The 23838-nt window shown below is 36.9% G+C and overlaps 2 protein-coding genes across 3 annotated transcripts; one reads left to right on the forward strand and one right to left on the reverse strand.

Annotated features, from left to right (window-relative positions):
- The first annotated feature begins 5605 nt into the window (after nucleotides 1-5605).
- On the forward strand, nucleotides 5606-10368 carry LOC149690587 (uncharacterized). Of its 2 annotated transcripts, none has more exons than XM_089870830.1 (3): nucleotides 5606-5649; nucleotides 8226-8444; nucleotides 8507-10368. In XM_089870830.1, exons 1-3 carry the CDS (start codon nucleotides 5620-5622, stop codon nucleotides 10082-10084), a joined length of 1827 nt encoding a protein of 608 aa, XP_089726956.1. In that variant the 5' UTR covers nucleotides 5606-5619; the 3' UTR covers nucleotides 10085-10368. The 2 variants fall into 2 exon arrangements, with proteins under 2 accessions (XP_089726956.1, XP_089726957.1); XM_089870831.1 differs by having other exon boundaries at nucleotides 8513-10368.
- Nucleotides 10369-19912: 9544 nt separating this feature from the next.
- LOC149690588 (uncharacterized) lies at nucleotides 19913-21627 on the reverse strand. Its single transcript, XM_089870832.1, has 2 exons — nucleotides 20594-21627; nucleotides 19913-20489 (listed from the first exon to the last, which is right to left on the reverse strand). Exons 1-2 carry the CDS (start codon nucleotides 20988-20990, stop codon nucleotides 20056-20058), a joined length of 831 nt encoding a protein of 276 aa, XP_089726958.1. The 5' UTR covers nucleotides 20991-21627; the 3' UTR covers nucleotides 19913-20055.
- Nucleotides 21628-23838: the final 2211 nt, after the last annotated feature.

Here is a 23838-nt window from a genome sequence, read left to right on the forward strand (position 1 = left end):
AAAATAAAGAATTCAAATGAAGATTACCCTATACCAATTTGACATAGTTTCACTCTTTCACTAAATTTTCCTTTTAGACAAATTGAAATAAAAAAATAGAAGAATTTTGATAGACAGATCATGAAGAAGATTTTTACCATTTCTATCTCAATTTTGTTGCATTTTTGACGGGTGGTACATCGTACATTGGTGCACGAAGTGTATTATGTATTATGTACCATTTTCCTGTATGCTACAAATTTAAATTTGTAAATTATCTTTTATCTTGTGGATTTAGCGAAATTGTACAACTATTTCAGAGCACTTATAGGTAGTTAATTAGCTATTTTACTATCTTTAAAACCATTTACAGGGTACTTAAGTATATGCTATTTTAAACTAATCTATATAAAGGGGTTGTAAAGGGTTATAAGAAACTATATACTTTAGAATATAATTTCCTGAATTGATTTTATATACGTTTTATCATACCTTTAAAACTATATCAGGATATTTAAGGGAAATTTAAAGTGTATTAAGAATCATATTTTTTTTTAAAGATAATAATCCGTATTTCCTTAACTTAATATATCCTCATAATTGCAAAATTCTAGAGGGGCCCCTTGAAAAATATACTATATATTGAATTTGACCTTTGAACTCGTGAAATTATACACATAATATCGTATTAGCTGTTTCGAGGTCAAGATATTTAAACCAGTCCATATTCTTCATTACCTTTAAATATACAAACCATTAAAAACTATTACCTCTTAAAATTTAATATATTAATGGTTATAATCCATTAATAAGATTAAATTATACTCATTTTCACACATGGATGAGTACATTCAATATATATTTAATGATTTATTTTATACTTTTTAATAGATTAATAGATTTTTTATGGAAAAATTCCTAATTTCTTTTTTTAAATTAAAATTGTAAATTTTCAAGAGCAGCTGTTTGAGACAGGCTTTTTCATTTCAATTCACGTTAATTTATACAATTACCTATAATCGTAGTATATTATTGTAGCTAGTAAGGGCTCAAATAGTAAATCGCAATTTGGTTTAAAATTGGTTGATTATTTAAGTAAACATCCATATATTACATTAATAGTGCAATGTTCGATTTTTTTTATTATTATTATTCTGGAATTTTTTTGATTGTATATTTAACGTAATTTAAATCGAAGTTGGTAGTCATTAGCCCATTTTTAAAGGCCCGCTTGTTTATACTGTTTAAAGTTTAACAATGAGTTAATTAAACTCCCAAATGAATATTGAATTACTGGATTGTTTTTGTAAATATTAGAAGTATTCTTTTCTTGGTTTTTTGAAATTGAAACGCAAACTTCTGGGCCTTTTGACTATAATAAGGTTATTTTTAAATTGTTAGAAACAGGCTTTAAACCGTTTCAATATTCATTAAATATTTAAATAATTTCATGTCATCATGCAGAAACATCCCTTTAACTTAGGAATTTCCTACTAATAGAAATGAATGAACCACCCGCATAATTTAAAAATTAAACCATTTTTCAACCTCACGACCAAGAAATGTCAAACTTCTAAACCAATTTCTTGATTAATTCAAATCGGGAAGTTTGAAAAAGAACTCCTTTCCAAATTTAGGCGCAAGAAACGCTTTTCAGTTGCTTTAAATATTTTATTATCATTCCAAAGAATGCATACAGCCAATAGGAATGATTGTGTAGTGATTTTTCACTCAACGACAACGAATCTTGTTCCCACGGATTTTGTAGGAAGAACTAGTAGACCTCGGGAACAATCTATTTCTTTGCTCCTTGCGTTGAAGTTGACCTCGTGTTGTAACTAACCAATGAAATCGCAGTTAGAAAGACGTTAGAATAAAGACGCGTACTCAAGCCCAGCCCACAATACCCGCATAGAAATAAACACGAGGACACAATGATTCTCGTTATCTGTATGCATTCCTGCGTAATAGGCGTAGGCTTAAAATTAATTCGACGATTATGGTCATGTTTCGAGTGATGTCATTTCGTTGTTTGGGCGGTCAGTGAACGTTGTTTCCTTTCATATGGGTTTTACGGGAATTATTTTTTTTTCTTTTTTGGTATCAAAATCCGGCTTGAACAGTAGACGTGGTGCATAGTTATTCGCGCTTCTTTGAGGTCGTGTTGTGCAAAGGCGATGATGATCCAATTTCTCTCTTTTCAAGAATGCGGGATACCTATCTTTAAATTTACTTTAAAAATAAAACGAACGTTAAAACCCGTTTATACATAAAAATTTTGACCCACATTTGGGCACCCATGATAACGATAACCGGGCCTTTCTTTTTCTTTTTTTTTTTTTTATAAATTTTCGATTGGGACTAGAAAGTATATCACATTGATTATAACTTAATTTATCTTTTTGAGAAATACCCCAATTTTGGTTCCAAATCCTTTAATTAATAAAGATGTATAGAAAACACAGTCGGTGTTCCAAAAATGGATGGTGGGTAGTAGGATTTAAGTACAGGGAAAGGGTTGTATTGGCATCAATTTTGAGTCGAAAATGTAACTTGTATGACATTTTTATACCCTAAGGGATACCATGGTTGGTGGAGTGTTTTAGTAAAGGATGAACCCTTAATTTTAATTAAGAGACTTAAAGACAATTATTTATAATTTAATTTAGTTAAGGGGTCATCTGTAAAATACTCCAGTCACAACTTGTAAAGAATGACCCTTATAGACAACATTTCAACTCAAAACCCCAAACAGACAAATAAAATCCTCTTGTAGAATTTCTGCCACTCTACTTTGGTCCAACCACAGTTTTTGAACACTACATATTTATATACAAGTTGGGCCCGAATATAAAACATAATAAGCAACTGTGATACCAATCTTTATTCCATTAATAAAATTTATCTAAATTAGGTACATTAAGGCTATAAATATGGATATCCCTTTGTGAACTATATTAAATCTATAACCATTCATTTTTTTAATCCATAATTAAGCTAGGAAATTGCATGCCCTCGGAAATATCCCTACTTACCTAAAATACCGGAACACAACAAAAACATTTTCGTCCGTCCATATTTATCCTTGCCATTTTTCCTCAATAATTTATTTATTTATTTATTATGCATCGTAAGTACATATATTTTATCTAAGGGAAGGAAATAGTAAACATCCTAAACAAAATAAAAAAATCATCTACTACATCCCGTACGTTGACACGAAACGAAAATGTGAAGAAAAAAATAGACCAAAGAACATAAATAAATGTTAAACTATAACATTATGGTTTATGGGCGGTGGTGCTAATTTTGATAATGTTTTTTAATATGTACGCTTCGATTGTAGTGAACAAAAAGACATCTTTCTTTGGGCGCGTGGCTTCCAAGTCTATACGTTTAATAATTTATTCTTTCATAACTCCCTATCCGCTTTCCTGTAAAATATCACACAAGACCCAGCCCTTCCTATATTTACAAAAGATTTACATATTTTGGGATACAAATAATAATAGTAGTGTGTTACACTTTCCTGAGGAGTACGTTTCTTTCATTTAGAAAAATATATATATATATATATGTATATATATATATATATATATATATATATAAATAATATTTAGGGATAGTTTTATAGCGTTTATATGTTTTTGTTATTTCAATTCTATATAATGAGAAACGTTATTAGAAATGTTATTTTAAGTTTGTATTTTATTTCGTATTTTTTAAAAGCTCTGGGACTTTATTCTCTAACCTATTTTATTATTATTTTTCTTTTTTGGTCAAAATTAAAATGATATTAATATATTTTTTTACTTTACAAATATTGTCTCTCTAATTATAATAGAAATCAAGCTTAGAAGGGGCATATTTTAACAATAAAACTTGTTGAAAATGGAGATTAATAACTTAATGAATTTAAAAGAAATGATTTTTTTCAAGTGCACAAGAAAGTTTTTAAATTTTTTATCAAAATGATTCGACTAGAAAAAATCATTTCTTTTAAATTCATTAAGAAAATAAAACTTGTATTTTCTATATTAAACCATGGTACTGTTTTAGAGATTGGATTATACTGTCGATTTGAATTAGGCAAGGACAGGAACCCATTTTGAACCAAAGGAAAAAACCATACATGGAATTATGGGTTAGATACACGTAAACAAACGGAAAATACGTTTACTTCAATTTACGATCTTCTCAAAATTTTAAACAAAAGTAATTTTTTGGGCGAACTACTTTTGACTACGCAGCTGCACTGCTCCACCTAAAACGACCATTAAAATAACAAATAAATTATTTATAGATTCATCTCTTATAATTTTACGATTAAATTAGATCAAAAACGTGGGATTCGAATAATAATACTTTTGGGGGTGTTTGTTTTTCTCATTTGAGTCACGAACGTGCAATAACAGTCGCTGTAGGTGGGGACTGACGCGCTGCTGGTCTATTCAGCGGGAGACTTCATTCATCCGATTCTAATGGCCCGCTTTAAGATCACTTTCTATATACCCTATAATCGTCCCGATTCTTCTTTTAATTAGAGTTGAAAGAGAGAAAGAATGAAAACGAAATAGAGTAAAAAATAAAGCAGCCATCATGTCCCTCTCTCCCGTGAGTTCATCCGCCTCGCGACAGGAGAAAAAATAAATGTAACAAGATGATCAAGGCATACGACTAATTTAGGACGTCGTACAAACTCGGTTCGATCTTATTCCTGAACAATAGAGGAATTTATGGTCTATTTTCATTAATACTCTGCACGGAGGGTTAAAGGTCTTTAAGTCTCTAGCTTCTTTCGCCGATCAATTGTCATTCTACTTTATGACCGTATCTTTTTCAATCCTCGGACGAAAATAGTTCAGCTTTTGAGGCATTCGTGGCGTTAGAATATTACTGATTCTTGCAAATCTTACATTTCGTAGTGCAAACACGATAAACATAATCGTATTTGCCTGTCTCACGCTAGTATTAACGCTTTAGTAATAATACCTAGTAATTTTTTTTTCATCTTCGCTCTCGCCACTTGAATTACAACAGCTTTCCTACGCTCTCCTTATTGCATACCTTAGAACTGTTACTCCTCTTTATTTTCGTTATATTAATAAGCAGTATGAAACAATCAGCAGTCAGTCATATCTTGAATTCCTGATCCATAAAATAACTGCATTTATGATGAGACACAATACAGCAAAGATAGCTAAACTAAACTAAACAAAATCATAAAATCAAACAACCCAGCCTGCCATATCGTATCACTTCAATACTTCCCGCAACCTAAACTCTTAAAGACTTCGTAGATATCTCCTCTGGCAGGCTCGAAAGCGAGCAGATAAGATTGACATAGAAGAAAAATTCGATATAAGGAAAAGTTATTCGTTTAAGTTTGAGAGACTCCAAGTCCTAAGGTGGGAAGGGGGGAGAAAGAAAGATTCCCTCATCAAAGTAATAATCTTCAGCCACCCTCTTGTTTTGTTTTTCCTCGTGCATACGTTGGGCATCTTACGCGTGGGTATCGTACCGCGGACTGGTACCAATGAGAAGCTACCAGTGGGCGGAGCAACCTCAAAAATTTTAACGGGATAGCCCTTTATAAAATGGAGCATCTTATTAGGATGAGCTTGTATTTTATTGAGAACTATGAATCGGAGCGGTTGCAAAATGAGATCTGTGAGTACTCGAACACAGTCGATTATACCTTCCTTGGTTAATTCTACTTGAAATCATTGGATTACTGTTTCATCGCGGAAAATTTGTGAATCGTTTCTTTGGGATTAACACTGAGATATGTTTGCCTACTACAACCCAACAAGAATTATGGAGTTTATGCACAAAACTGATGGACTATTCCACCTTACTTCCACAAGCAATTTGTTATCATGAATTTCATGGGAGCACGATGGTGCATTCGTGGGATTGGTTGATAGCTGCTGAGCATTCTCAGTGTTAATTCCAACGATGATTCACTAAGATGTACCGGTAATGTAGTTTTCGTTTCTTTGATAGTCTCTTTATATGGCATCATATAGTGGTAATTACCTTTCTGATAAAGGTATTATCGTATCAAAGCATGACTTTGTGTTAAAGGTATGATCGTAGAGTAGCATGACTTTGTGTTAAAGGTATGATCGTAGAGTAGCATGACTTTGTGTTAAAGGTATGATCGTAGAGTAGCATGACTTTGTGTTAAAGGTATGATCGTAGAGTAGCATGACTTTATGTTAAAAGTATGATCGTAGAGTAGCATGACTTTATGTTAAAAGTATGATCCTAGAATAGCATGACTTTTTTGTTGAAGGTTTTATTGTAGAGTTGGTTTTCGGTTAATAGTATTGTACTTTTCAAAAATGCCTGACCTTTTAGTGGTTGTTAAATAAGTATGATTCTAGATTAGACGTTGCATGAAAGCATGATTCTAGATTAGACGTTGCATGAAAGCATGATTCTATATTTGACTTTGCATGAAAGCATGATTCTATATTTGACTTTGCATGAAAGCATGATTCTATATTTGACTTTGCATGAAAGCATGATTCTATATTTGACTTTGCATGAAAGCATGATTCTATATTTGACTTTGCATGAAAGCATGATTCTATATTTGACTTTGCATGAAAGCATGATTCTAGATTTGCCTTTGCATTAAAGCATGATTCTAGATTAGACGTTGCATGAAAGCATGATTCTAGATTCGCCTTTGCATGAAAGCATGATTCTAGATTAGACGTTGCATGAAAGCATGATTCTAGATTTGACTTTGCATGACAGCATGATTATAAATTTGACTTTTCATAGAAAATGTCACTCGAGATGGAATTTTTAAACTAAATCACGTAAATTTACCAAGTTATAAAATTCCCCAAAAATGACGCCAAATAGAACGTATTACAAACTTGGGAGACGTCAATAACCCATTTGAAAAAGAATTTGCATAAAACAACCATAAAGAGACTTGTTTAACACGTAGCGTACCTGCCTCCGTTTTAAAATAAAATCAGATCAAGCACCCACTTTGGATAAAAAAAGGTGTTTTGCGTACCCACCTCCAAATCCTCATTAACGCCACCCTCCCAATTAATATTTAAATTTTTCTCAAATGAAAAAGGGTAAATAATAATTTCAACGCGTTAACGAGGTCGATAGCCCGTTTATAAACAAAAGTTTTCAAAATCGAGGATATAATTGTAAGTGATTAATATAAACACACCCTTTTTAATCATGGGGAAAATTATAAAGAATTTATTTCATAGCCCAAGGATAGATTAGTGAATAATATTTATTTGAAGAAGGCCATCACTTAAAGTAAAGTGAAGCGCAGAGTTTTTTTGACAGTTTGGGTGGGGTTAAATACCATCAACAGTGCAGACGTGATAGTTGCCTGTAGTTTAAGAAATTAAAGTAAGGTATTGCAATTGCGTCATAGAGATCGTAGCTTTGGACGCCATATTGTGGATATGGTTATGTTTAAATGTTAATAAGAGAGATCAAGTTGTTTCATGTTCATGACGCTATAAAAAATATGAAGTTTTGATTTAACTTAAATTAGATTATGTACTTCTGATTCAAACGAAATATTTAATCCCAGTACCCTAAAATCAATTGAAATCTTCCTGTTCTAGTTTCTCGATCGAAATCTGCCAGACCTTGGCCTCTAAAACGAACACTGTTGGCGCGCGCGGTCTTTAATCTCATTATTTCCCCGACTGGTCTCAAGATCTGTAATCACTAACTCTAGTCGAACTTGTCTTGTCTTCGAGACAAACTTGTTTTTTTCTAAGACCCTCGGGGAAATTAAGTTATTTTTTCCTCTTAAAGATGAACGAACTTTTTTATTATAATTCATTAAGGAGTGGGGGAATCCCTTAACTTTATTGTTGTTATTGAATCTTGTCTCGTTCTAATTTTGGCGTCGTTATTCGTGACTACCTTAAATTAATTTTTAACTCGTGATTTTGTCTTTGATATTTCCATAAAAACAAGTTTTATTTATTTTAAAATGATGGTAAATTTGGTGTTGGGTATTTTCTTATTGCAATTGGTGAATTTGTCGTGCGTATAAATACTTGGTTTGGCTTCATTTAACACCATTACCGTTACACTTAAAATATAGACATTTTTTATTACTTCCTTTTATGAAACTACAAATTATCTCCACTTTTCCCCAAAAAATCCGAGTGGTTGTTGATTGTAGGTCACAACTTATCCCAAATGTAACTTAAATAACGGGGAATTTATTTTATGATCAGTTGATATTATGGCTGTGTTTGGTGTGCGCCTCGGCAACGCCCCAAGGCTACACAAGTAGCTCCCAAGTGGCCAAACCACCTGGTTCCTCGACGCAAAGAACGAGATACGTCGTTTACTATCGCCCGACTTCCGGTGGGGGTTCATCCTCAAGTACTTCTCCCAGTACCGAAACTTCTTATAAAGAATCTGACACCATTCCAACTAGGCAGTACATTCAGGTTGGTTATTCACAACCAATTTAGGTTTTCTGGGTAAGAATAAAACTGGATGGTTTAATTAGGTACAGCAACCAACTTACTCATCTTCCGGTGGAAGACAAACTGTTTCTTTCGGAAACGAAGACTCTAGCCCAATTCGTTACACCACAAGTTCATCGTATAAGTCTCCTGCTCAGTACCAACAACTTACTACTCAGGATGACAAGCCAGAATACTCCCAACAACTATCAACTCCCAATAGTCAACTACAAACCACTCGTTACTATGTCACTCGACCATCTACTTCCGGAAGCAGCGGCTCTTCTTCCGGATCTGGTAGACAATATTCCACTTCGTCTCTAGGAGGTTCAAGCCGTTACGTATCGAGCCCAGAAGGCGCTAGTTACGTCAGGGTACCCCAGGTTGCTGAACAACAACTTAGTTACCAAACTCAACAAGAGGATAGTGGTGATGAACGAGGACAGACTTACGCCTACGCCCCAACTCAATCATCTTACCAAGGATCCTCTGGTGCGTCAGGATACGGTGCCTCAGCTTCTGGACCATCCGGTTACGGCTCTTCAGCTTCCGGACAATCTGGATACGGATCTTCAACTTCCGCTCCATCTGGATATAGTGGTCAATCCTCAGGAGGAAGTAGTGGTTATGGTGGCTCATCTAGCGCCGCTTATGGTGGATCATCTCAAGGAGAGTCTTATCCTGGCTCATCTCAAGGCGAGTCTTACCCAGGCTCATCCCATGGTAGCGGACCATACGCTAGCGCTTTAACTGGTGGAAGAGGATACTCTGGTTCGTCTAGCGCTTACGGAGGACAAGGTAGCACTGAAGGTTATGGCGGTTCAGCTGCCGGACTCTCTGGTAACTCCGAGGACAGTTACGGAGGTGGAGATGGCCGAGGATTGACAGCCTTACAAAGTGGAGGAGGTTATCGCGGATCTTCCAGCGCTTACTCTGGTGGCGCCCCTGAAAGCAATTACGGTACTGCCGCTCTTTCCGGTTACGGTGAATCCGAAGGAAATCGTTACCAAGGCTTGGGCGCTGGTGCCGGTATTCACGGAGGAGGTTCCGGAATGCGCGGTGGATATAGAGGCTCGTCAAGCTTGACTCCGGCCCAATTACAAGCCGCATCCGGTTACGGCGGTGAAGGCTCTAGAACCAGAGGACAGTCCCATGGTATCCGAGGAGGTGAGGGCGAGGGTGGACAATCTTCCGAAGGTTCCTCCCCACCACGCGCTCCTGGTTTCCCAGACTCTTTCCGTCCACCAGCATTCCCATTCGATCTCGGTGGTCTAGGAGGTGGTGGACATGGCGGTAACCCCTTCCAATTCAACTTGCAAGGAGCCGATTCCCAAGAATTTGGAGGACACAATTCTGAATCTGGAGGAGGTGGAGGTGGGGGTAACGAACGGCCATTCCAATTTGGAATCCAAGGATTGGCTGGAGGTTTGGGAGAGCATTCGGGACCTTTTGGTAACTTCGGAGGAGGCGGCGGATCTGACGAACAATTCGCGGCCAGTAACCAAGGCCCACAAACCGAACTCAGTCAAAGTGACATTTACGAATTACTTAAAACCGGCGCCGGACCCGGGGCTGATTTAGGAGGATTTGGAGGTCACGGACCTTTCAATCCTTTCGCGTGATGACCCTGGTTTTTAAATAACGAATAGTTTTTGACCAATCACGTCGTCATACCATCTTCTGTACATAGACCACCATCCAATCTCTATTTTTGTTTTAACTATTCGTGTTGTGCACAGTGTCTACGTGTCTATATCCTGTCTCTCGTTCGAAGCAAGTGGTCCATGGCCGTCCTCGCTGGTTTGAGGGTGTTTGATAATTTGTTTGTTAAAAAAAATAGTAAAAAAATTCATTGTTTCTGTAAAATGCACGCTGTAAATAAAAGCTTGACGCATTCTGTTATAAATCTTCTATCACTTTCTTACCCCGTAGTTAAGCCTAATTTTATACGTCACTCGAGTGTGATATTCAATAAACATACAATTTACTCCAATAATAAACATCCATTATGTGAAAATTCAAAAGGTAGCGTCAACCATAAATTTTTGATATTTTTGTAGTGAAATTAATATGTTTTTCAAAACTAAAAACACACCTTAACTTTCCTAGAAATAAACTCCTAAATAAAATGAACAATATCACTTAAAATAAATCTAGAATAAAGAGACAGCTTTCAAAAACGTTCAATTTTATAAACCCAAGACTGATGACTACCCTAGTTTTTGACTTAAAGGTAAAAATGGTTTCTAAAATACGGGTTCATCCAAGCAGTTCATTGGTAGAAGGCGAGTAAAATAATTTCCATTTTTTAAAGAACAATTGAGCACTAGACTGTTTTTTCCCACCAAGCGAGTTAGAGAGGGTGACTTAGTAGTTAAATCTTTTGGTAGCCGACCTTTCCCTATTTTGGCGTTTGATGGTTTGAGATCGACTTTATCCCATTGCGTCGTTCCACTAACCCAATTCCAGATTGTCGATCTCTTTCGTGAGATTTACGCCAATGTTTTCTATTTTTTTTTATCAAGTTTTTTCATAGATATTTTTATGGAATCACTCCCAAAGGCGTCACCTTGAAATGTTATGATGTTTCCACTTAATAAGAGATAAATCTGACTGTTTTTATCAGAAGAGGCTTAGGAGTATTTGAAAAAAGTAGGCTTAGGACAATTTTAAGAACATTTAGGCTTAAGAATTAGTATCATGCTAGAACCGAACCGTACTATTATTTCATATTTTGAGATAAGAGGTAGAGGTAGGGGGTTGTAGTTTGAATGTAAGTTTATATAAAATTAATGGGGAAAGTGTAAAATGTAAATTCGTAATTCGTGGAGCGTGAACTCAATTTTGGGTAGTTTTTTTTTTATAAAGTAGTCTTTTCACGCTTTCTAAGTTTTTAAATTTAAATTTAAATAAAAAATAGGCCAGCTGTTTTCCACGAAAATTAGGTGTTTATTTTAGGAAGTTTGATCTGCATGTTAAATATAAATTTACAAAAATAACATTTTTTTTATTTTAAAAGTGTACAAATTGGAAAAATAATTTTATAACACACGTGGGGAAAGCATTTAAATTAGGTGTACAAATTCTTAAAAACCTTTGAGCAAACAAAGCTGAACCTTGAGTATTAATAAAGTTACAATTCACGGACTTGTAGCTATTTAATTCAACTCAAGCGCACACCTAAAATAACAACCACAATACCCTTAATTGTTTTTTATTTATTAAAATTATTTTAATAACGTAAAAATAAAGATCACAATATTAATTAAAAATAATAATATAAAAAATATACAGTCCTGAAATTGTTTCTAGATTCCTTAACATGGCTTAATTAATATTAATTGACTCGTAACTTATTCGTCATCTGATTCTTTTTCTTTCTTTAAATGAGCAGCTTCCCCCGGTTGATGATGGCTTCTTTTTCCGGAGTTCATTCTTTGCTTGTTAGGTGTTTCATGATCTAACTTATCTTGCCTTCTAAAGTTGAAGTCACTATCGGCGTAAGGTATACCATAGCCTAAATTGCCTAGGCCATGTCCACCGCCGCCTTGGTTTTGACCTTGCTGTTGACCTCTCTGTCCTTCTTGTTGGTGACCTTGTATCCCTTGACCTCTTTGTCCTCCTTGTTGTTGTACATGTAACCCCTGACCTCTCTGTCCTCCTCCTTGTTGTTGATGCCCTTGTTGCCCTTGACCTCTATTTCCCCCTTGTTGGAATCCTTGAAATCCCTGACCTCCTTGCCCCCTTTGACCTCCAGCACCTCTCCTCTGACCTTGTTGCCTCTGCCTTATCGCCTCCTCTTCGTCCAATTGTGGTGGGTAAATAGGGTAACCGGGTGCTTGATAAGGGATAGCTCCAAAGGCTTCTGGTGGAATGTAGCTGGTGTAACTTGGGGCACCAGCGTAACCATTTTGGGGTCCGTAACCTTGAGGTCCGCCGTATCCCTGTGGTCCAACAAATTCTTGAAGTCCACCCAAACCTTGTTGATTATTGTTACCACCATTCTGTTGTTGATGTCCTATGTTAGGTTGCTGGTTCTGATGATGTCCTATTTGACCTTGACCTCTTTGTTGACCATGTGCACCTTGTTGGTGTCCTTGTTGATGGTTCTGATGATGCCCTGCTTGACCCTGACCTCTTTGTTGGCCATGCCCACCTTGTTGGCGTCCTGGTTGATGGTTTTGATGAAGACCCAAGTTGATAGTATGAGGGTTATGCTGTCCACCTCGATTCTGATGGGCCCCATGTTGATTTTGGTGTCCAGCTCCGTGTTGATTTTGATGGTTTTGATGCCCAGCTGCGTGTCCCTCTTGTTGGTTCTGATGACCACCTTGATGTTCTTGATGGTCTACTTCGTTGTTCCCTTGTTGTCTTTCCTGTTCTTCTTGCGCTGCCTTCTCAGCCGCGGCTTGTTCCTGTTGGGCTTGAATCTGAGCCAAGTATCCCGCGAGTAAGTCGGTGAGTCCGTTGAGATTTAAACCACCCAGTATGTCCTGTCTTCGAGTTAAAGGTCCCGATGGATAAGGGTAAGGAACGGGTCCTCCGAAGCCTTGAATTGGAAATCCATTTGGGCCTAATGGTACACCTTGGTACGGTGGTAGTGGTGGGTGATCTGGGTGTCCATGAGGGGGGTGCCCATGAGGGGGATGTCCATGCGGTGGATGGTGAGGGTGAGGTTGACCCTGATGATGTTGGGGATGTTGTCCGTCGTGGTTTTCATGACCTTGTTTCTTGTTGCCATCCTTCGTTGCCTGTAAAAGTCCATCCGGAGGGTGACCTCTTAGTTCTTTAGCGTCCGGTAGTTCGCCATGTTCTTTAAGTCGAGATTTTTTGTTATTTGGGTCATTTTTATTGGGCTTTTCCTCTTCGGCGAGGACAATAGAGAGACAAGTCAGACAGAGAATGCAAAATAGGGTTGTGTTCTTTACGAAAATCTGTTGGAGTTAAAAATATTCGTGATATGTATCGAATAAGTTCCTATGCCCAGTTGTAACGTTATGCCGCTATCAACCCAGTTAAACTACCCAAGAAGTTCTAAGTACCTCAGTTAACACAATTTAGGTGAACCATGCACAAAAAATTTAACAAAACTTACCATGTTAACGCGTCCGTTTTACAAGAAATCCAAATAATATCTAACCATAATTCATTTCCGTTTAGGTCCTTTATAGCCAACGTCACCAAAAGACCTTTCTAATTGGTCCAACGGATACGTTACGTATCCGTAGCGTTACTAATTTAGCCACGCCAACTACAGCAACAGCTATTTTAGATTTCTCAGTCAGTAAGTGACACAGTCGGGTTGAGGTCATATTGTATCGGTTGCCCCTCCTTCTTTTCTTAATTGGCGTTTTAGAAAAGCTAAACATAGCGTGAAATCTTTGAGACAAAAATATCAAATACGATGAAGTTAAAAGACCTTTTTCATTCTTCTCAAGGGTGTTTCTGTTTCCCCCATTTAACCTACAGTCCGTAACAATCTGGTTTGACATTAGTACAAGGTGTTGAAAGGATTATAGAAGCCTTTTTATCCGCTGTAAGGTGAAACTGACTACGAAAATGAACCATTTTCATTTAAAGTTTGCGCTATTTGTTTTTCCTACTTTTGGCTATTGTGATTTTCATAGTTGGAAATTCTGGGCAAAAGCGTAACTATTTTTTCGGCGAAAAGGTCTAACTGGTTCTTAGAACCAGTTCCGCTCGGATGGCGTAAATTTATTTCCGATTCAACGAATCAAAGGGGATGTAACCATACCATAGCTTTGAAATAGTATTCTAGAAATTTCGAAATTTATTATTTTTTTATTATTATATTTTAGGGTTTGTGGCTTTGTCCTTAAAGAAAATATGGATAAAATTCTACCGTTTTAATTGGAACGATTAAAATTAATTAAAGCGGTTTCTCGGGTGTAATTATGGGGTGCTCGGTTGCTATTGTTGCTTGTTAAAAAAATAAGTTTAGTCATTTTAGAAATTTCACGAGTAATTGTTTAAAAAATATAGTGGGTGACAGGATTTTAAAATTTAATGAGACTATTAATTTGCGCAGAATTACCAATTACTATATACCATAGATGGAATTTAAGCTTTCTAAGGTTAAAGTATATCACTACATACTTCGTTTTGCTAGAGACTTACAGCTCGAGCTAGTTCGAGAACGATAGGTGAGAATTGACTACACTCTGTTAACTTCGCAGTCCATCTTCCTATTTAGTCTGTACTGAGCCTTTGACAGCGCCTCACCAGGCGTCGCTTTACCTCGAATCTATGACCAACGTCACTTCATGACAAGCTCCAGTTTGTAACTAGTGACAAACTTATGGAACATTTCTCATAAACTTGGCCAACTGAAAACTGAGCATGGAACTTACAATAAAATAACAGTTTTATCCTAATTTTGAGGGACTCTAGGCGAACTGAAGCATTATTAAATAAAAATTTGTTACAATCATTCATGGAGAATTGAATCTATCTCGTTACCTAAAATTGGTCCTAATTTAGGCCTAAATACAGTTTTATTATGTCAAAATGTTTACATGATACAATCTATATACCCTACTCTTATTTACTCAATTCATATATTTTTTTACACCGAACTACTTAAAACTACAGTAATGTTATGGAATTTTGATGATTGCGCCAAAATCATCGAATCGTATCCAAATACACGACTGGCCCATTATATACTTCGTTTACTTCCTTTCCGATTGAAACTGGAATTTGAGTTGACCGCGTACTTGGCGTCATCTACTTTGACACTCTAGAAACCCAGTAATTGTCCCGAATTAACTTGTTTTCGACAGTTTTTTTCGTACAATTGAAACCAAACCCAAAATGACTTATTGTATTAGAAGAATGACCACAAACCCAATTATTTCAAACAAAAACGGTAATGTTTTTATATAAATTTTTATTTTATTTTATTAGAAACACCTCTTCAATTTGAAACTGAAATTACATTTAATCACATACTTTATTGTTCTTTGATCGATTGTTATTAGTTATTATGACTTGAGGTACAGTTTCTCTTGATGTCAATTAGTGTCGAATTAACGTTGGGTTTTGATTGGCTACACTCGCGTTGTACCTCAAAGCCATGTTCATTCTGAGAAAAGGCAAAACATGAAGGAAATAACCTTATTATCAATGTAAAATTAAGTTACTTTGAAGAGTGCGAGTGTAAACTGCTCTCACGCTGTAGTCACGTTAGCTGCAATGCTTTTCGACCAGATTTTTCACCTTAATTTAAATTCATTTCAAGCGAATTTAACCGCGAACTCTATTTCCGGTACTGGGGAAGGAGACACTACTACCCGAACCCGAGCGTTCGTTTCCGTTTCCGACAGTAATTGGCTCTGATTGGACGAAAATTTCGGGTCTTATTTCACTTGCCCTAAGAGCTTCTCGAGTAATTGGAACGTCTTGCACTTCCCTGGTAGTACTGCCTACCATCTTGACCACAGCAGCCTCTCCGAATCCATCAAGTCCACTATGGTACTTCTTTCTCTTACCCCCACCGCGTTTAAAGAAGTTCTCCTCGTTGTTGGTACTCAAGGCATTGTTGTTAAACTTAAGTAGTCTCTTTAATTTTTCACCGAAACCGGGTAGTCCACTGTGGTATCTCTTTAAGACACCATTATCGGTACCGTATAACCTTCTTCTTGTAGTTATGGTTAACTTTCGACTTAGAGGTCTTCGAGAACGTCTTATAGATAAGGCTTTGGGCTCATTTTCAGTTTTTGTCTCTTCAGGTTCATCTTGTCGTCTTTCGCTATTTTCATCCTTGGATTCCATTGTGGTATCTACCCTTTTATATTTTAGGTTACTTGCGTAATCTTCTCCATCTGATTTAGTTTCCATCTTTATTTCTGGCGCGGGCTCCCTTTTGAACTTGAGTCTCTTTTCGTATTCGCTACCGGTAAGTGATTCGCTAGTCTCTTCACCAATTCCGTGTCGCGGTTCGTAATTGTTTAGCGGGGATAATCGTTTGCGGTTGTATTTGACCCTTTGACCTCTTGGTTCGCTGTTAACAAAGCTGTTATCATCTTGGTCAAGGTCTTGGTAACGACCTTGGTTTTGCTCGGGGGCTACGTTAAGTCTTGATCTTTGAAGACCCTGAGCTTGACCTTCGAATCCCTGCGACCCTTGGGATTGGCTTCCAAGTCCGAAACCTTGGCTTTGACCTCCTAATCCGAAACCTTGACCTTGATGACTTTCAGCTCCGTAACTAAATGGCCGTTGTCTCAACCTGTAACCTTTGGCTGTGTTTTCACCACCTTTTTGATGCTCAAAGTTCACTTTTCCACCATGTTCCTGGTCATTTCCACCTCGATAACCTTGATGACCTTGCGATTCTTGGCCAAAATTCGACTGCCCACCATATTCCTTCTTCTTCAGTCCTTGCTGTTGTCCATGTTGAGCTACGATAATTAACGCACAAGTAATTAGTTAAATTAATCAACAGGAAAACCTTCAAACCAGCCAGGTCAAACATACCACCAAATTTATGCTTTTTATCACCGACATCTTTTATAATCTTGATTCTGTCCCATCCCCAAGCTTTCTCGTAACCAGATCCAGTATTTCTTTTGTAACTCCCTCTATTATAATAGTGTTCATCGTAGCCACCTTGTCCACCGAAATTGTTATGGTGTCTTTGAAGACCTCCGCCATAAAGTGACTGATCCCCATGATTGCGATGTCCAGAGAAGCCTGATCCATCGAAGGAATTCTTACGATATTCATCGAAATTCTTGTTTAAGTAATCTTTAGCGGAATATTTCTCGCCTTGACCATAGCCACCACTTTCAAAACTTGGCGCGAATGATTGTCCGGCGAATGTCAAAGCCACGAGTGACCAGATAACCCCGAGTAATATCTGTAGATAGTATAGAAATTCATTTGAAGTATCTTGATAATTTTTGTTATTTTGTGTTTAGGAATATTTTGTAATTAGCGTTACATACCGGCGTTCGCATATTTGCTGTTAACTCCTTTGATTAATGTTGTGGAAATGAACCATGTTCGTCCAGCCAAACGAGCTTTTATAGGTTCCTAATGATTAGTTCCGTTAGGCAAGAAAGATAATCGCCAAACTATGTTTTGAGAATTTGGAATTTGTCGTAAAAACCGTAATGTTATGTTGCGCCATATTATCTCTCTTAATTTCCATGTCATTAACTTCTGACCGCTACGAAAATTTTCATGTCTTTCTACGTAACGTTTGACTACACCGTTTAACCAATATAGGCCTATATAAACGTTTCAGTACGATATGTCTCTTATAAACTATTTGAATAACCTAGCCTAGGAATTCGTGTCGCCACGGAAAAGTAATCAAAATCGAGTTTTAGAGATAATTTATTCGATTCGAGGTTGTTTTATTTAAATATTTGTTTTCTCGATACAATTGAATTATTTCGAAATTGTAATTTTAATTTTGTAATTTAATCGCAGTTTCAATTAAGTAAAACAATATATGTTTGTGGGAGTGACAAGGGAACTATCAAGCGTGACTTATGTTTTGTATGGATAATTAATAATAGGCCTTAATTATTAGTTAGTGACGTAGTAAGCGTGACCATTACAGGGTCAAATTCTCTCCTTTTTTTTTAATTTTTTTTTATCCTTTCGATTTTTGAATGAACAATGTATTTCATGATCCATTTGTTCTTATTATCCAATTTTATTTGTTGGGTTATCATACCATCACAGCTGTTCTTTCATACTATCCAAAGCTGGTAATTTCTCACTAAGACAAGTTAAGTTCAATCATTAAGTTAATTAGATAGAGTGGAGAGGTAAATAGGCCCGTATCTTTCTCCCACATAGTCTTACAATTGTTTTAAAATTGCTCGATATTAAATTTATTATATTTTTAAATTGAGCCCCCTTTCCAATTAATTTTTAAACCCATAATCAAGCAAAATTTTGAGGAAAGGGTGGCCATTATGAAGTGTAACATCACTTCACCATTTACCCATGCCCGAAAATATTTTCAAAATCGTTTCAATATATTAATCATGTTTTAATGAAAATTTCAAAAATAAATATACAATTCAGAACAATTTTCCGATAACATTTTCAATAAATAATTAGGCTTAGAATTCTTGGTCCTTTTATTTATTTCCCATATCCGTGACCGCCGTGTTTAAGAATTTGTTGTCCTTGGCCGTAGTTTTGTCCATAGTTTCCGTATCCGGAATTCAAAATGCCTTGATGACCTTGACCGTAACCGGCTTGGTGACTTTGACCACCAACAGCCGATTGGCCAAAGTTACCATGAGCGCCGTGTTGTTGAGCGATCAAACCGCCATTAGTGCCAAAATAACCTAGAAAAGAAGTAACAATTTTGATTTATGAACAATTAAGAAACAAAGCAATTTCGACTAAGGCCCAAATAAGGATTACCAGAAGAAAAGCCGTAGAACTAGAAACAACTGCGCAATTACGGACGCATACTATTAGAGTATTGTTTCAACCCTTATAACTTCATATTTACCTCCATGAGCGTTGAGAACTCCACCATTATCCTGGACATTGTAAATTTTGTCGTAAGAGAAAGCCTTTTCGTATCCTTGACCCTTATTCCTCAGGTAAACACCACGGTTATGGTTTACGTCATTGACCCCTTGTTGACCTCCCTGGGCGCTATGTTGTTGGGCCAATCCTCCTCCGTATTGACCTTGGCTACCGTAACCTTGATTTCCGTACAAGCTTTGACCGGCGTCATATCCGTGTCCGTACCCACCCACGGCTTGGTTTACGTGACCATTTCCACCATACGCGTTGCCGTAACCTTGACTCAACCCTTGATGCCCCAATACACCTTGGCCGAGAGCCATACTGGTGGACGCGAGAAGTAAAGCTACCTGGAATCAGAGTTAAGTATAAGTCGACATCGTTTTCTAAGTACTTGTCTTCCTTATACCTGGACAAACATCTTGAGTACACAGTTCCTGAATGGTAACTTATTTTGAGTTGTAATTCGCTTTTATACTCGGAAACTTAATCAATTACTGAAACTTAGACCGTGAAAATTACAAGATCACAAACACTTTTAAATGGTTCATTTTGTAACCTGTTATTAACCAATGATCGGAAACGCTTGGTAGAATTAGCTGTCCTTCAACAATTTAATTTTTAAATTTATTTTTGGGTGTCTTAATATATAGTTCACAAACTTTCTCTCCATAGGATTAACACGGGCTTATTTGAACGACACCTCTTAACTCTGATTCTATCGGAGATACAGGGATGTCCTTTGAGTATGTTAAAGCTTGGGATTATAACATTCATCGCCAGAGTAATTAAGCAAAATGTAGTATTAATATGGGTTTATTTACACGACACCTTTTAACTCTGGTTCTGTAAGAGATAAAGGGAAGAAAAGTCCTTTGAGTATATTATAGTACAAGGAAAAAATTTTTAAATACAAATTATTTATTCAAACTTAATTTACATATAAGATTATGAAATAATTTAGTAGTTCAAATAATCATCAGTTATTTTATTAATATGTCACTTAGTTTGACATCCATTTACTTTTTAAATAAATAACACACAATTCGTGGGCTGTTAAGTTCAAATATACTTAGTAACCGCCTCCTTGACCTCCGAATCCGCCTCCTTGACCCCCGAAACCGCCTCCTTGACCCCCGAATCCGCCTCCTTGACCCCCGAAACCGCCTCCTTGACCTCCGAAACCGCCTCCTTGACCTCCGAAACCGCCTCCTTGACCTCCGAAACCGCCTCCTTGACCTCCGAATCCGAATCCAGCACCAATTCCTCCTTGACCTCCAAATCCGCCTCCAATATGACCTCCGTGTTCTTGAATAATTGGTCCTTGATGAAATTGTTGACCATGTCCAAAGTGGTGTCCATGGTGACCGTGTCCGCTGTTTAATTTACCAAAATGACCTTCTCCGTGACCACCATGATGGGATTGACCACCGTGATTGGAGTGTCCAAAATGTTGGTGTCCTCCGTGGTGTCCGGTAGCGAAACCACCAGCGTTACCATGTTGACCTGAAATAGTGAATATAAAAATGTCACCCTCTCAATATTTGCTTCCCTGACAGAGATCAAAACCATTTGTCGGGTCCAGAACTGATAGCACTTAAATGTCCTACCTCCGTAAGCGTGTTTGTGACCACCAGCGTCTTCGTGCTTGTTTACTTTGTCGTACGAGAAAACCTTGAGAAATCCGTGACCTTGGTTGCGGTTGAATTGACCTTTTTTGTGTTGGTTTGCGGCAAAACCGTGATGTCCCCCATGAGCACTATGATGTTTGGCCAAATGTCCACCGTGATGGGCTTGTTGTCCGTGAGATTGACCTCCATGGTAACTTTGTCCCCCATGATGACCGTGACTTTGTCCACCAAAAGCCTTTTGTAAATGTCCATGTCCTCCCTGCGATTGTCCGTGTCCCTGACTGGACTGTTGAATACCTGGATGACTTATTTTAGTTTCATATCCGGCCCACGCCACGACAGCGTAGGAAAATAATATGGCCACCTGAATCCTCATAGTTTCAGAAATGACTTTACTGTATGAAAGTTTTTCTGTGAAATATCACCAGTTGATAAAACAGTTCCTTTTTATACCCTTTATCGTTTTGAAGCGTTTAAATTATGAAAATTGACATGAACTACATTTAACAAATCAATTGGGAGGGGCATATAAGGGTAATTTTTAATTTATTGTTAATTGAAACCCTTAACATTTATTACGTGGCCGTACTAGGCCTACCTCGAATTACCGATCAACCAGGAAATGAAATACTAATTGGAAATCGATTGTTTTCGAAATCATTCACCGGAAAGAAATTTTACTTGATTGAGATTTCTAGGTTTTTAATTACACGGAGGTGTTAGGTGTAAGACACCAAGGTTTCAATGTTATAATGTAATTATTTACAATATAAATTGTTTAAGTAGTTCGTAAATATTATCAATTTGGTGGCATGAATTTTAAATATGGATTTTTTGAGAGGGATATGTGGTTGAAATGGATTTTCTGATGTTTGTTTTGCATCTTTAAATGCAGGGCAATATTATTATAGCAATTAGAAATTGAAACAAGTTGAGAAAACCAAAATATTACCTCTCCGAGTCAAGAGGTCTACTACTACAAAATTATATACCTAGATATGGAATTATTTCTCTTTTTTGAAGTAAAAATTTACGAAATATTGAAGCAGTATTCCAAGCATAGCGAATAATACAGTAAAGCAGACGACATTTTACATCCAATAGAGTAATGGCACCTACTTGCCTTTGACTGTATTAAGCTCTATGGGTAGTTAACATGGAGTGCCACTACTCTATAAGGATAAATCTTGGACACATGGAAATAAGTCATTGGGGGAAAAGATCAGGAAATGAAGTCTACGCTGTTTACCGTATATTCTGATAGCTACATTCACAACTGGTTTGCAGTGTAAACACTATCGTCTCGTCTCACCTCAACAATATTCTTAGTTTGCCAACATGAATGTTAACGTTAAATAACACCAAAGTTAAATTGTAGCTAGACGCACTAATAGTCAATGCGCACCATAAAGAGAATAAAAAGTCTGTAGCTACTACCCGTTTACCATTAGCCCTTCTACTATTCTAATTGCTACCATGATCTTTTCTTCTATTATAAAATCTTAACCGGATTATTTAATAGTGTATTTAACTTTCGGCTCACTCTGAACCGTTGATGTCTCTTCATTTCGGACACGAAAATCAAAGCACAAAAGTTTACTTCACCTCAGGCCTCAATTTTCTACTCTTTGTTTCACTAAGCCTATTGCGTATGATACTTAATATACCCGCGAGAGTCTAGGTCTTAGTTTTCTTCATGAAATCACTAAACCAAGGATTATTCTATATACAGATGTAGTATAGCTTAAGTAATATATAAACAGCCATTTCAAATAACAATATTAAAAAAAATCTTTGGAATATCAAAATGAAACAGAGCTTTAAAGCTACAAAAGTACTAAATGCATCATAATTACGAAAAATACTTCCACATATTCACTTTATATTATGGAAAAAGGGAATATTAAGGTTCTGTATGATTTCTTAACACATCAACACAAGGCTAACTGCTAACGCGACCAGGGCCGGAAATAAGAAAAATTTCTTATGGGACAAGTGTCCAGTGACCCCCTGTTTGAATGAGAAATTTATAGGACATTGTCCACTGAGTTTGCAAAAATAGTGTCGCTTCTCCATAGCCAAGCTATCAAAAATTCGGAAAATTTATTGGTCAAACTGTCCAGTGACCCCCTTAGTTTTTAAAAAAATTATTGGACATTTTAAAATTTTATTGGACAATGTCCAGTGTCCTGTGCTTATTTCCGGCCCTGAACGCGACGCACTAGTGTAACAATGGACGGACACACACAGACAAAAACATAGACTGCTTTTAAACTCTTTCCGTATAAATTTTGAGTTGAGAAACAAGATTATCTTTAATATTTAAATAAATATAATTATTTTTAATTATTTTAATCTTCAATAATTAACATTAATAATAGTTAAATCGTTTAAAATAAAGTTATACCTATTATCATCTCAAACTTTGCTAATATTGACGTTTAAAGTGAAGGGTACCCCTCTTGCCCGCTTTCTTCAAATTTTGGGGTATATATACGATTCGTTTCCATTTTAATAGTAAGGAAAAAGCGCAATTGCGAAAACCTTTGGTGGCGATCCCACCTTAGGGAGGCTAGACGTTTCTCGTAACCCTAGCTGATCGCCGCGTATATCCTAAAACCGAACGATGATAATGGAGTAGAAGCCAATGGGACAGATTGGTGTCTATGTGAAATAGACGGAAGACCAGTAGATGGTGGTGTTTAGAAGCCAGAATGTACAGGCTGGTGTCCAAGTGGGATGGACAAAGACCAGAAGATGGTGGTGATTAGAAGCCAGTATGTACAGACTGGTGTCCAAGTGGGATGGACAAAGACCAGAAGATGGTGGTGATTAGAAGCCAGTATGTACAGACTGGTGTCCAAGTGGTTTGGACGAAGACCAGAAGATGGTGGTGATTAGAAGCCAGTATGTACAGACTGGTGTCCATGTGGGATGGACGAAGAACAAACGATGGTGGTGATTAGAAGAAAGTAAGTACAGACTGGTGACCGTGTGGGATGGACAAAGACCAGAAGATGGTGGTGTGAGAACTCAAGTGGAGGAACCATTTCCGTGACTGTGAAAGCAGTTCGGAAATGGCGAACACGTTTGCTCCGATTTGGAAACTGCGAACGCGGTCACGTGGGTGTAACAACAGACACACACACACACAGACAGACACACACGTCGAAATTAGAACCTCTCCGTGACATACGTCACTCGGAGAGGTAATTAACGTTTAA

The sequence above is a fragment of the Phalangium opilio genome, unplaced genomic scaffold (genome assembly GCF_054372755.1).
Source record: "Phalangium opilio isolate 3A_F unplaced genomic scaffold, DU_Popi_V2 ptg000031l_1, whole genome shotgun sequence".
NCBI classification, from domain to species: Eukaryota; Metazoa; Arthropoda; class Arachnida; order Opiliones; family Phalangiidae; genus Phalangium; species Phalangium opilio.

Excerpts from the sequence above, each read along its gene's own strand:
- LOC149690588 (XM_089870832.1), bottom strand. The coding sequence starts at position 20,990 with ATGAGGATTCAGGTGGCCATATTATTTTCCTACGCTGTCGTGGCGTGG. Across the intron at positions 20,490-20,593 it reads TCACAAACACGCTTACGGAG|GTCAACATGGTAACGCTGGT; the intron begins GTAGGACATTTA and ends TCACTATTTCAG.
- LOC149690587 (XM_089870830.1), top strand. The coding sequence starts at position 5,620 with ATGAATCGGAGCGGTTGCAAAATGAGATCT. Across the intron at positions 5,650-8,225 it reads GCGGTTGCAAAATGAGATCT|TTGATATTATGGCTGTGTTT; the intron begins GTGAGTACTCGA and ends TTTTATGATCAG. Across the intron at positions 8,445-8,506 it reads CAACTAGGCAGTACATTCAG|GTACAGCAACCAACTTACTC; the intron begins GTTGGTTATTCA and ends TGGTTTAATTAG.